The 13,230-nt window shown below is 38.1% G+C and overlaps 2 protein-coding genes across 2 annotated transcripts; one reads left to right on the forward strand and one right to left on the reverse strand.

Annotated features, from left to right (window-relative positions):
- The first annotated feature begins 293 nt into the window (after window positions 1-293).
- Window positions 294-6,367, forward strand: LOC141905611 (E3 ubiquitin ligase Rnf121-like). The gene is made up of 8 exons (XM_074794559.1): window positions 294-355; window positions 1,129-1,169; window positions 1,258-1,399; window positions 2,383-2,537; window positions 3,112-3,340; window positions 4,047-4,183; window positions 4,620-4,721; window positions 5,214-6,367. The coding sequence occupies exons 1-8, from the start codon at window positions 302-304 to the stop codon at window positions 5,332-5,334; spliced, it is 981 nt and encodes a 326-aa protein (XP_074650660.1). The 5' UTR covers window positions 294-301; the 3' UTR covers window positions 5,335-6,367.
- A 933-nt stretch (window positions 6,368-7,300) lies between these two features.
- On the reverse strand, window positions 7,301-13,223 carry LOC141906300 (MAU2 chromatid cohesion factor homolog). Its single transcript, XM_074795548.1, has 17 exons — window positions 12,942-13,223; window positions 12,813-12,830; window positions 12,633-12,698; window positions 12,446-12,541; window positions 11,863-11,985; window positions 11,193-11,348; window positions 11,010-11,085; window positions 10,835-10,908; window positions 10,652-10,742; window positions 10,299-10,402; window positions 9,853-9,930; window positions 9,691-9,756; window positions 9,474-9,601; window positions 8,919-8,996; window positions 8,715-8,826; window positions 8,007-8,225; window positions 7,301-7,618 (listed from the first exon to the last, which is right to left on the reverse strand). Exons 1-17 carry the CDS (start codon window positions 13,221-13,223, stop codon window positions 7,553-7,555), a joined length of 1,833 nt encoding a protein of 610 aa, XP_074651649.1. The 3' UTR covers window positions 7,301-7,552.
- Window positions 13,224-13,230: the final 7 nt, after the last annotated feature.

Below are 13,230 nucleotides of genomic sequence, written 5' to 3' on the forward strand. Positions count from 1 at the left end.
TAAAGGGTTCGACCATCATTGGATGGGACATAACTGGTCCATGGTTGAGAGTGCAGGGCCATGGTTTAGTAGCTGGTCTACTAGCCCTCAGGCGTTGGGTTCGAATCCAGCTGAGATCCCCATTTATTCCAGTATCGAAATCAGAATAAATTTCAGTTTTACTAAATTGATGAATCGCCAATAACTGTTTACTGAAACTTCGTTGGTTTTTTATTAAAGATATTCGGTTATTCTAAGATTTGCCAGATGGACAGTGTGATCAGAGCTCCTGGCAGTAGAACCGGGAACTACTACTCTAAAGATGGAGGCACACGTCGGCCGCGATCCGTGGCACGACCACTCATTACTCAATAAGGTAGCGATCCGAAGGCATTTAAACCACGAATACAGAATAACAATTCAGATGATATGAAATTCGTCAAGTTTGATGCATCGCATCTGTCTTAAACGCCCCAAATAACGTGCAACAAGACTGATTTCCAAAGCGATTTACTTAGTTCTACATCCTTGCCACTAGGTGTCGTTATTTTGACAGCTGTCAAATTTTCTGCCTGTAAACTTCTCTAACTACAGATGATTGAAAATGACATTTCGTGCCAGGCGCACCCAGGGCCATTCGGTGACTACAGCACACTGAAAAAATGGCACTAACTTTGATAAGGGCCAGTATTGATGCCCAGTGAGCACGTTGGAGTTTGAGTGCCATTTATTGGTAGGCTATCTATCATATGCCACTAAATTTGCCTTCGCATTCAATTTGCTTGTGCCTTTTTTTTAGATTTTTGGCGAAATTTGCCCTTTTTTGATTAAATTTATAGAGCAACAATAATGTGGCTCTAAGAATAGTGCCCTTTTCAGTGAAGGAAAATGCCTTAGATTGCCTTTTTTTATTTTGGGCAATTTATTTTCATTCATATTTTCATGGTTTAGGCCTAGATCAGAAAGGCAATTATTTTTTATGACGCACAAATTGTGTGCCCTTTTATTTACTTTTTTCCAAAAACAAAATTTTTTCAAGGGCATTTGAAAACTACGACTACCGCACATGCTGCATGTGCGACAGTCTGGATCCGCGCCTGCGTGCCACCTTAAATGTTTCCGCATACGATCTCGTTTTTCAAATTTCAGAATATAGATTTGTCTCTGTTGTCGGAAAAAGAAAGATGGAAGTGAGTTCTGCGAAAAATCTGAAATATTTTTATTTCCGCATCTAGATATTAATTACTCGTTAATCAATGAATGATGTAATTATTACAGAGTAGAACACATGAGATTACATGAGAAACATCGCGGACACGAAGCCATGCACGCCGAAATGGTCCTAGTTTTGATAGCGACTCTAGTCGTCGCCCAAGTTATGCTCGTTCAATGGAAGCAACGTCATTTCAGATCTTATCAGGTAAATTAACTTATACTCATCCATACTGGTCAACTCGAGTGAATTTTACTGAAATTTATTTACTATCCATTGAGTTTGCTAACGGCAGAGTTTATTGTACATGTACAGGGTCCGATCTAAGGAATAAGAACCACTTGCCCGGGGGCAAGCATATCTGAAATTTTACTTTCCCTCTCAAAAATCTACTTGTGCTTTACAAACAGTCCAACTGTTGTAACGATTGGCGAAAAGCTGAGACATAAAATTGCACTAGCCTGGTGGACAAGTGATAATGATAACCTACTTGCCCTTATGATAATAAACTTGTCCCGGGCAATCGGACAAGTGCTTAGATCAGACCCTGCTATACAATACATCAGGCTAGATTTTCTCTGTTAGTTACGGAATCCAGGGTGGTCGCCGATTTGGAAAACCCGAGGAATCTGAAAATCTAGAAAAAAAAATCAGCGAAAACTCGGGGGAGTTTGACAGATTTTACAAAACACTTGGAAAACTCGGGGAATTCGGATAATGCTGTTGTCCATGTGTTTCGTCATCAATATGTAATCCATAAAATGAATAAATTGCAATAATTTAAACCAAGAAATTTGTCAGATTCACTCCGTGAATTTTCTGTTATAACATGGACAAATTGGGGAATTTGTAAATTGGCGGAAAGTGGCCACTCGGTATTCGTTGGTGGTAAGCTTTTAAAATTGGATGGGCTTATACCAATCTGGTTTGTGAAAATATCCGATCATGATGAACTTAACGCCAGACCGAGTTCTTGATAATTATTGTGCAGTTACTTGACATTCCTATTCTTCTAATTGTCTTCATATTCATTGTTTCACCATACCATTTTACTAGGCCTAATAATCTCGCTGCGATAGGTAGAGTCTTTCAATGAAAACTTACCGGTCAAATAACCAATGATTCTAATTGAAACCAGCCATGAATTATCGAAAATACCTCGGCATTTATGCTACTCTTTTCTATTTTAGATTGTAACGCTCATAGGCATGTGGATAATACCGATATTTTTCTGCGTAAGATTTCACTGGTGGCGTTTCATTAGTATATGGTTCATTTTCTCAATCATCACCGCCTACATAACGTTTATCGCCACGAGACACCCGATTGCCGGCACCGCTCCGAGGTATGTATAATTTGCACATGCCTCTCTGAGTCTCAAACACAGTTCAACTCTTCTTAATCAATGTCTGGTTTTAGATCCTGCTGATACCTCATTTTAAGACATAAATTGAAACTTAGCCATTTTAGGCCACTTTTTCCATGTAAATAGGCCTTTAGGGGACTTTTCTTTGTATAATTCCTTGGAGTATGGATTTGTTCAGGAAAAAAATGGCTAGGTGAAAGGAAGAAAAGTTTCTCCACGATCTGTACGATCATGGTTGTTTTGAAATGGAAGGAAACGGGGGAAAAAATTTTGAAAAATAAAATTCTTTTGTTTTTCGAGCTGACTTTTGAAAAGACTGAAAATTGTATTGAATTTGATTCAAAGAAATGAAGTAAACTAACTATCAGGTCGGCGGATCCATACTCCATATAATTGAAAGAAGGCCTTAGATAAATTTTTGAATTACTGATTTCGCCCCATCTTGTATGCGCATGATGCCTGAAAAAGCATAGATTGGTGAAATTATGCGTTCTCTAAGAAGTGGCGAACTTTGATCGCGATTCACTGATCGAGTTTCATTCGATCGTTTCAGGAAAGTTTACACGTGGTTCGTCATCATTTATAAGCTGAGTTACGCATTAGGAATCGTAGGATACTGCGTGATTATGTTCACGTTGTTCGGTCTCAATTTACTCTTCATGATACAGCCTAACGTAGCGATGGATTTCGGTCTGTTGTTGCTATTTTACGGACTTTATTACGGCGTCGTCGGCCGCGATTTCGCCGAGGTTTGCGCTGACAAAATGGCCGCGCATATCGGGGTGAGTATAGAAAATAGATGTTGCGTAATACCTGAAAAATCTAAGTGTACGCTTTATGATTAGATTTATGTATAGATTCAAAATTAGTTAATTTACCAAACGACGGCCAGTTGCTCAAAGTTGGAGATGACTGGCAGATAGGCCTAGATATCATAGTCACAATGACCTTTTAATTGTCTCGATTTCGATGATGTTAACTATCTACTGGTTAACTGTAGTCACAATAACCTTTTAATTGTCTCGATTTCGATGATGTTAACTATCTACTGGTTAACTGTAGTCACAATAACCTTTTAATTGTCTCGATTTCGATGATGTTAACTATCTACTGGTTAACTGTAGTCACAATAACCTTTTAATTGTCTCGATTTCGATCGATGTTGACTATCTACTGGTTAACTGTAAGTAGCTTTTGAGCTAATGGTCCTAGAATGTTAAACGATAACCTTTGAACTTATAACGCCATCATCAAAACGAAGAAAAATAGAACTTTACATCGAACTTCGTCTTAAAAAGGCATTTTCATTGAATCTAAGTGAGATTTTGGTGTACATTCAAAGAATATAGATATTCAAATTTCTCCTCAAATATTTGATCGTGTTCTGAAAAAAGGTGTATAAATACTAATAATATGAAATAAAGAAAATTTAATTTGCTCTCATTTTTAGGTTAATTGACTAAATATTTTATGATATTGTATTTTCAGTATTACACTAGAACCGGTATGCCGACTCGTCGTTTAGAGCCGAACGTTTGCGCCGTGTGCGGCAATAATTTCTCGATAGTCGATAACGACGACGACGACATCGGCGAAAAAACCTACAGACTATCGTGCAATCATACGTATCCTTTATAACAAACTGATGATTATAGGAGGGTGGCCACTGACCTGGAAAACCTGGAAACTGAGGGAATCAGAAAAGTCTAAAATAAATCACAGAAAACTTAGGGGATTTGACAAATTTTCCCAAAATCCAAAAGTGGCCACCCTGTATGAAGTCTCCAACAATGAGATGCCAAATTTTAAAAATCTGATAAATATCAGACAGTCGCTAAAAATTGCTACATGTATGTACTTTCTGATTTGCTAATACATGATTATGAAGTAAGTGTTCAATCGCTCAATTTTAATTCCATTTGACTTAATATCTACTTGGCCATTAACGCTCTATCATCGTTGCTCTAGCCTATTTGAAAGGTTTTTGATTGATTCTTGAACTTGTTTTATCATAATGTTCTACTATATATTATTCAACCTTAACCGCTATTTTTGAAACAGATTCCACGAGTTTTGTATACGAGGGTGGTGTATCGTAGGTAAAAAAGAGACTTGTCCATACTGCAAAGAGAAAGTCGACTTGAAAAGAATGTTTTCAAATCCGTATCCTTTTATTGCTACATTAGCAAGAAATTCTTTAAATTGATGAAGATGATGAACTGAAGCCTAGCGTACACCTAGGATTTGTTGATGTGAGTGAGCTATAAAACTGGTAAGTGACGATCTCCAGTTCCAGCCAGTTGCCCATGTTCTACTTTTGAGCAACTGGTTGTACCCAGTTCCTGTGATATCCGCCGATGTGCACGCTCCATAATCAACCAACCATACATGGCTGAACTGACTAAAACAAAGCAAAATGACACGTGACTTGGGATGCCCTCTAGAATATTTGCTAGATAACATCCCAGTTGCCGTCTATGTACATGCTGTGGATTCTAGAGATTGGCATGAGATGTACGCCGGGTACTCGCTCACTATCAACTGGATATGATCAGTTGCTAGTCCGATGTATGCTAGGTTTGATAGCATAACGTGTACATTTTCACTGTTTAGATTTGATGATAATTTATAGTTTTTCTTGACGTATTTTCGTAGATGGGAACGACCTCATGTTCTATACGGTAATCTATTAGACTGGATACGTTACCTGGTAGCGTGGCAACCCGTTATTATTATGATCGTACAAGGCATCAATTGGTCTCTAGGACTGGAGTGATCGAACTCGATCATTTCATGATTAGTTTATCGTTATCTCGAAGTCTCCCTGGAGTTCATACAGTGACATGATTTTGTTCGAAGGAAAATGCTACGACAGCATTTTAGCGTTGTTTATCCGCGAATAACGAATTCGATGCTGAACGAAGAAAGTCGGGATTGAACAGACGGAGTAAATGGCGTTTGGAAAAACATTATCAAATTATTTTTGAAATTAATGAGCATAATGTACGGATAGAGACGACCTGAATTCGAAGTTGTATATGATAAACTCATAACGAGAAAATTGTCGAAAATTCCGACGAAATTAGATTCGTACATGTATATGAATAGTTGATGTGTGTATGTTTTTTGTACTCAGTGGATGGTATCTGTCTTCCATACGAAGCATTGTTCGTCTGCCTATTTAGTATTTCTCTCTTTCAGTTTCGTTTTATTTGCCGAATCGATGAACCGGAATTCATCTTCGCGGCGCAGTCACGTATTTTTATATATTATACCATACAAAAGTTTATTGGTTTAAAACGAGGACCCAGTTCGGCAGTTGTGTGTATTACGTTGAATTTGTCTGATTTTCTTTTTAGTTCTCTAGTCCGATTTCGGTTGAATATAAACAGCTGTTGGACTGGGTTCAATTTTCTCTCGCCGTCGAATTTTATGTCTGCTGCTGTCTAAGAATTATGTACATGTTTTATACTAAGTCATTCTCCTCGATACGGAATATTTGAATGGACTGAAAGTTCGGTAAACCTTCACTGACTCGGATTACTGTTGATTATAAGCCAATCTAACAGGCCACCCCTAGAACAGGAGATCGTTGGATGCAGTAGATTTAACTCGCTTCGGATCTCCGGGGATTATAAACTTTCAAATTCTATGCTGTCGATTGACGATGGGTGGTGTTGACAAAAATTGGAATATTCGTAGAGTAGCCGTGTTAACCAGGTTTAAAATAAGTAACGAGACGAGTAGTACTGTATAGGTTAACTATTTATTTGACGCACGAGCTTTCGCTTCTAATGAATAGAAGCTTCATCGGGTGAAAAAATGTTTTTCACCTGATGAAGCTTCTATTCATTATTTGCGAAAGCTCATGCATCATATAAATAGTTAACCTATTCAGTACTACTTGTCTCGTTACTTATACATAAATCGGAGGACGGCAAGAAAATCTATGAATATATGTCCGCTACTTGCGATAATCTAAGGCAATTGGTTCCCTGGGTATTTACTACTGTAGTGCATACGGTACCTGGTATTTACAGGGTACTGCATAGCTGATGATATCTTAAATAGAAAATCTAACTTCTTTCTTTACACGATGACAATAGATTTCGAGTGAAGCAAGGTTTACTGTACGGTGAGAAAATGAAACATATTCTAGTCACTTCTCATTATTACCATCATTTCAAAAGGCACGCTTTCTTCAGTTGTTGGATGTTATTCAAATGATTATCTCGATTATCATTATCCGGACCCAGTTTAACGGTTGTCGGGTACTATTGATGAACTCTTACGGTTAAAACATCGGAAATTAACTATTTTTAAATAGAGTCAAACTTAGCCGACACCTGTTAAACTAGGCCCTGAGTTTTTAAACATTGCGTTTTATTATTTCATTTCATTTTTGGTAATAAACAAGTTCATTTCTGAATTTGGTGTCAAATGTTTATTAGATTTGTGTAGGTTGTCAGTGTATGCCGTAAGGTACCAAAGTATATCACTCACATTTCCTAGTTTCTCAGGGGTGGATGGATACAAATTTTCTTGCCAAGATATGGAAATCCTGTAGGGGTAAGCAAGTCGGTCTTGGGGGGGGTGTGTTGGCGCTCACTTGGCTTGGATCGTCGTCGATGTGTCTGACTGCCCTTTCAAATTCTAGAAGGCACTCACGATTTGAGACTAAAATAATTGCGTAACAACTTCGGAATATTATACACGTACAATACAGACTTTTATTGATTCATTACATGATCCAACGATTTAAAACATGCAGCCATATAAAAATATTCGCTGATTTGTAATTCGGTAGAAATTATTTACACATGAATAGATCATGATGATGAGGACTCTTAACATAAATAACAATAAAATATAAATAATCCACAGAATTATACTAACTAATATTTATTACATGATTTGATACAAAACTGCAAATGAAGATTGATTCTAAGCTTTTGGCAGTGATAGCAGAAGGGGACACGTAGGTTATTTAATTTTTACAGTATCGATCCGCTTGCCAGGGATGAATTAGCTAGATGTAACGGGCATGGTCCATCGGTCCACTACAAGATAAAAGAAAATAAATTTCCCTTGCGATCTGTGATTTAATTTGTAAACCTTTGAACGAGTCTTCAGAATTTGAAGTGCAGCGGCTGATTTAGGGAATGGTCTCGGGCGGGGAGAGAAAGCTCATTAAAACCTACAAATTTGACACTACATCCTTTAGAAAATTACATATTTTTCGATGAATTCTTAAGAAAATCTAACCGAGCGCGCGACCCGGCTAGTAGCCTATGACATGGTTGCTCGATCAGAAAAATACCTTTTTGTCTGGACCCTGCCTCCCAACTTCCCTAGATCTACACCCTGAAGTGGTATTTATCGATGCTAAAAGCAACGATTTCCACGCCTGGCAGTAAAGCTAAATTAACTGAATTCAATAGCCCTTACTTGTATGAGATTGTGTTCTGGTTGTTGCGAAGCTTGGAAGTGATCTTTCAGCAGCGATTGCGAAAATGCGTTATGCATTCGAAGTCCGTCTGCTGCTTGTACCGGATCTCCCAACGCGTGGTATAGATCCTTCAGTAAAGCCGAAGCCCACAGTTGTATGTGTAGATCGGGTATTTTACTCGCCAAATGCATCGATGGTGTTATCATATTCATCGCTTCCTAAAAAAAGAGATAATATCTGATTAACAACGGGCAGACATAAACGAATCTTGAAATAATTCTAATGAAATTTCTTTATTCGAGACAGATAATGGTGACTGCAGAAATTATCAAGTACCGGGTATCTGGGCTCTTCTTCATTATCTTAACACATTCACTGCCACTGTGGTTACGCCCCCACCGATTGCCTCCACGCGTATACTCATAGATTGGCACTGGAGCTATTTAATAGTCAGTTACCAATGACCATTGAGAATGAATTGGAGTTTTTTCACATTTCCAGCCAATGAGGAACTGAGTCAATCTCGCGTGCCAGATTTCAAATCGAGCAGTCAATCAGCTACAAGTATACTCGTAGTGGCACTGGTGAAAGAACCGGCAGTATACCCGAGCCAGCAGTGAACCTGTTAAGTTTGCATTTTTTCCATAAAAAGAAAAACAAGATCATGTTATTGTTTGGTTAAGATTACGAGTTGGTAGCGAACTTACATTGCTGTTACCGAGAGACAGAAATATATGACCGAGCAGCACCAAAGAACAAGAGGTCAGTCGATTTAAATCTTCAGCGTTCGCCATCTTCAACGTTTCTCTCAAGTAACGTCTGCAGAGTAAAAACATCATGTTCGTTTATTTTTTGCACTAACTATGAATGTTTCCAGTATGGTATATTATGAACTAGATGGAATAACTTACTTGGCTTCATTGTATCGGCCTTGAAAGAATGACTGAAGACCTCTTACGTAATACGCCGACGCTCTTAATGTATATGACCTAAAATATCGAAATAAGCCGTATTTGAGAGTGCTCAGTAACTGCAAAAGCTGTTTTTCAGTTTTTCTTTTTTACATGGTTCATAGTATACGTAGTAAGGCTTAAGCAAAAGTAGACACTTCTCAGACCTTTTGGTGCAGAAAAAGTATCACTTTGAGTGAATTGCGTCTATGATAGAAATTTTAACTGCTCATCATGATTTGTCAAACCATAACAATAATCTGAACAAATCACCTATGCACTAGGACACATGTTCATTGCCCAGAAGTGATGAATGCTTTTTTTATTTTTTTATCAACACTTAGCATCGCAATGTGACAAATATTTTCCAGATAGCTTGTCAGTCAAAATGTAGCACTTTTCCGCACATTTAAGTGAAAAGAACCGTAAGCACAAATCAGGGCCTTAATAAATTTTTCAAACAAAGGAAGTGCTTAGTAGACATGCTATAATAAACTATGTTAGGGTAGTACATACTCGGTATGAAGCCGATCGGGGTCAATTCGGTCCATGAGCTGATTCAAATCCTGGTGTCTGTTCGTGCGAAGATAAACTATCGCCAAATTCAAATTGATGAATATCCACAGATCAGAATCTCGGGATAACTGAAATTGGATGAATTGAAATGTCACTCGATGAGAAAGCTTTATCATCATAAATAAAATGTAGCTGTAGGTAAGATATGATTACTCACATGAATGGCTGCATTAAACTGAGCCTCTGCTGAATCCATACAATTCATGGACATCGCGTATAGGCCCTGAAGAAAATATAAAAATATCTGTTGTATTTGCAATCATTTTCCATAGAAATTTATGGTGTACAACAGTTTCTGCGAGCACCTGGAAATACTTACCAGACAAGTGTGAAGTTGAGCACCGTGCGTCTGCCATAGAACTGGTTGAGGTTGACAAACCTGACATGCTTGAATAATCTACATCGACAAAACACAAATTATCCAAACCCGGAAAAAATAACAGAAATTTGCATTGAAAATTGTACTTGTTGTAATTATCTTTCCTAAGGGAACAGGGCCCCTACTTGGACACAGCCAACTTGAATTGTCCTGTGTCCTTCTCTTTTATCCTTTATGGTGTTTTCTTGCAACTTTTTTCTTGTTCTTACTGGTATCAAAAATACATGTATTTTTGCTGGTATTTAGTAGAGGAATCGAATTTAGAATTTGAATACTTTGATAATAGCTTCTAGGAAACTTAAGGAAGTCAAATCGTCGATTTTTAACCTCATTCAGTTTTGGTTGAGCTTATTTCCATTCAGAATAATTAACAAAGTTTTACTCACCTCAGTGATCGCGATTGATTTGTTTCCCATGATCAGTCGACACATGATTATATGTTCTAAAAGCATTAACTGGAACGTACTGAGTAGAGGACTAGAATCCAACACTACAAAACATATCAAATGAAATATGACTCGTTCAATATTGAAACTGCCATCGAAATACTGTAAAACCTGCTTATTTGGATCAGTTTCATCCAGATTTTCATCGTATATGAATAGGCCCTATCATGTAAAAGACCAAAATATGATGTTTACTCTGGATTTCTCATAAACTGAATGAATTTTTTTCAGTCCCAAATGATCCGAATTAAGTAGGTTCTATCTACTGTATCAGGTCGTCGTATGAAACCTACTTTTTAATTTTTCGATCTGCATCAGAGCCTTATCGGTGTATTTCTGCGCCTTATCCATATAGCCGGCCTGCATCGAATGCATTACCGTTACCTAAAATACGAACCGGTAAAGATTCAGGTATCACCAGACACAAAAAATCGCCACACACAGGGTAATTAGCTATGATTCTTTACTTTACTCACCAGATAGACTAGAACGCACATGTGTTCTTTCGGTAGCCACTGAAACATGTCGCCCGACTGGTTGGGCAGCGGTTCTAGAAATTTCATCAGATTTTAAAGAAATTTAGCATCAAGCGTGTTAAATGGTAGTTCATATGACCAGATTAATGTGGAAATCAATAAACGATTCACTCACCATCATCAGTATGGGCTGCGGTGATAGTCTGAATACTCTGCTGTAACTGTTTCAATGATGGTTTGACGCTTTTTACCTGAATTTAGAATTTAGCGCGTAGATATTCAAACCGTAAATTTCACATTTTTTGTAATAAAGGAAGATTACAGATCATGAACGGCTAGCAATGCTTCGAGAACGCACCTGACCAGCCATAAGAAAATGGCAAACTTGAAGTACGAGGAAATATATTTTCAGCGATTCCTTCCAGCTGGTCTGTCCGGTGAACTGTTCGATTAACTGCGCGGCTAATGATAATACGCTGTGTACTTCGTTCAACTTCTTTTCAATCAACAAAATCTACATTGAACGAATATAGAAAACGGTTACAGTTTCTTTCGAGATGTTATTTCTTCTTATGTCTACGCATTCTATGGCAGGATGATAGGGCGTCAAATACATGACAGTCGACTCCGGTCAAGTTGGATCCATGAAAATTTGTCGAAGTTTGTTGGTAGGCCCTACACATAGCCATACAGTACACTCTGTTCAAATCGGATCTGTAAGGACTGTAAAAATGTGTCCGACTTGAGTAATATCCGAGTTGGATGTAATTCATATACAGTGTCCCAATAAACATTCCAACTAACATCCGAATCGAACGGTTATCAGAGTTTATCGGATCCAACTCGAGTGTAGTCTACTGTTTATAATCATTGCGTCAGAAAATATTTCAACTAACATTTATCCGACTTCAGAAGTAGATGAGCCAAGCCTTCTTATAATATAGATGATAGAATAGGCCTATAGCCATTTTTGACTGAAGAGAATTTGCAGCCACATTTTACTGAGATGAAAATGAATTCAATATTACCATTCCTTTGCTGAGTAAGAACAGAATGCGAGTGTGTTCGGCTCGTTTGACGTGTGAAAATTCGGCACCGACTCCTAATAGTTCGCTAGCCGACACGAAATCCTTCTCTAAAGTGTGCAGTTGCTGTAAAATGAAGGCAAGATCTACAGAGATGTATAAACACTTGTAAGTCTGAAGTTCCAGGGCCCCTACGGATCAGTCATTCCTGCATATAAGGAGTTTTGTGAGAAAATTTCAAATTTCATGGAAGCGCCTGCATCACTTTAAATATCCCAATAAAAGTAGATTCCTCCTGAACCGATACTGTTTATCTTGGTAAAACCATTAATTCTGTGGTTTTGTAAGAAAATTTCTATCCTTTGCACTACCTAAATTCGGTTCTAATTTGGTAACCACCTAATTGGGTAAAAACAAATTCCAACTGTATCAATTTAGGCAGTTTTCAATTTTAGGTGTTTTAAATGAGTTTCAGGCATTTTTCTCAAATGAAAGGAGGTTCATGCACCTTCTTAGAAGGAGTTTATAAGGAAGCAAGGTATCATAGGAACCCTGTGGTCTTTAGGGAGAGATATAAATGACTTACCGCCAATTGAAATAACAAACGACAATGCCAATACGCCGACTGCTGAGATATTTCGATCGCTTTCCTTAATATAGCTTTCACCGGATGCATCTGGCCCTGAAGAAATTATCAAAAATTGGAATAAGTGGCAAAAGCAAAAATATATTTCATTTATGACGCCCGTTTCTTGCTTTCAGCCAAAAGTTACCTGCTTCTCATAAATTTGCGCTAAAACGCTGGCGGCTTCGAATTTAACTTCATCTAAAGATACAATCTTCACAAAATAATTAAGGATATAATTTGCTGACATATTTGATACTATTATCTTAAAACTAAATGTGATAATCCACTATTCGTATTAGGTACTTATTAATTTTTGCAAGGATACGGTCAAAGACAAATTCCACTGGAAAGAAAATGAGAAACATTTTTAAATATATGATAGATCAGTCCGATCGTCAGTTTTAGTCTCACCCAAACGAACGCTACAGCGATCGACAAAACTGGGAATACTTACCGCTTTTTCCAGATGAGTCCGAGCCAGATCGATGTTTTTGGTGTGACTGAACAGGATGCTACCGAGTTGCAGATGAGTTCTGGCTTCGATTCTCGGATTCGGTTTGAAATTGAAGATCGCCTGTAAGCACTGGATGCACAGTCGTATGTTCGGCGGATTCGACGTGCGGAAATTCTCGGCCAGGCCCAACAACGCCGAATACCAGGGCTCGAATTGCGGAGTTTGAGCCGTCGGGGGAGGGGGAGGCTGAGAAGCTGCAGCGGCTGGATTATTGTTCGCCATCTTGTTT

This window comes from Tubulanus polymorphus, chromosome 5 (assembly GCF_964204645.1).
Source record: "Tubulanus polymorphus chromosome 5, tnTubPoly1.2, whole genome shotgun sequence".
In the NCBI taxonomy this organism is placed as follows: domain Eukaryota; kingdom Metazoa; phylum Nemertea; class Palaeonemertea; order Tubulaniformes; family Tubulanidae; genus Tubulanus; species Tubulanus polymorphus.

Coding starts and splice junctions, on each gene's coding strand:
- LOC141905611 (XM_074794559.1), top strand. CDS start 302: ATGGAGGCACACGTCGGCCGCGATCCGTGGCACGACCACTCATTACTC. Junction 1,400..2,382: donor GTCATTTCAGATCTTATCAG/GTAAATTAACTT, acceptor TTTCTATTTTAG/ATTGTAACGCTCATAGGCAT. Junction 2,538..3,111: donor ATTGCCGGCACCGCTCCGAG/GTATGTATAATT, acceptor CGATCGTTTCAG/GAAAGTTTACACGTGGTTCG.
- LOC141906300 (XM_074795548.1), bottom strand. CDS start 13,223: ATGGCGAACAATAATCCAGCCGCTGCAGCTTCTCAGCCTCCCCCTCCC. Junction 11,086..11,192: donor ATTTTCTTATGGCTGGTCAG/GTGCGTTCTCGA, acceptor TTCTAAATTCAG/GTAAAAAGCGTCAAACCATC. Junction 10,743..10,834: donor TGTGCGTTCTAGTCTATCTG/GTGAGTAAAGTA, acceptor TTCGTATTTTAG/GTAACGGTAATGCATTCGAT.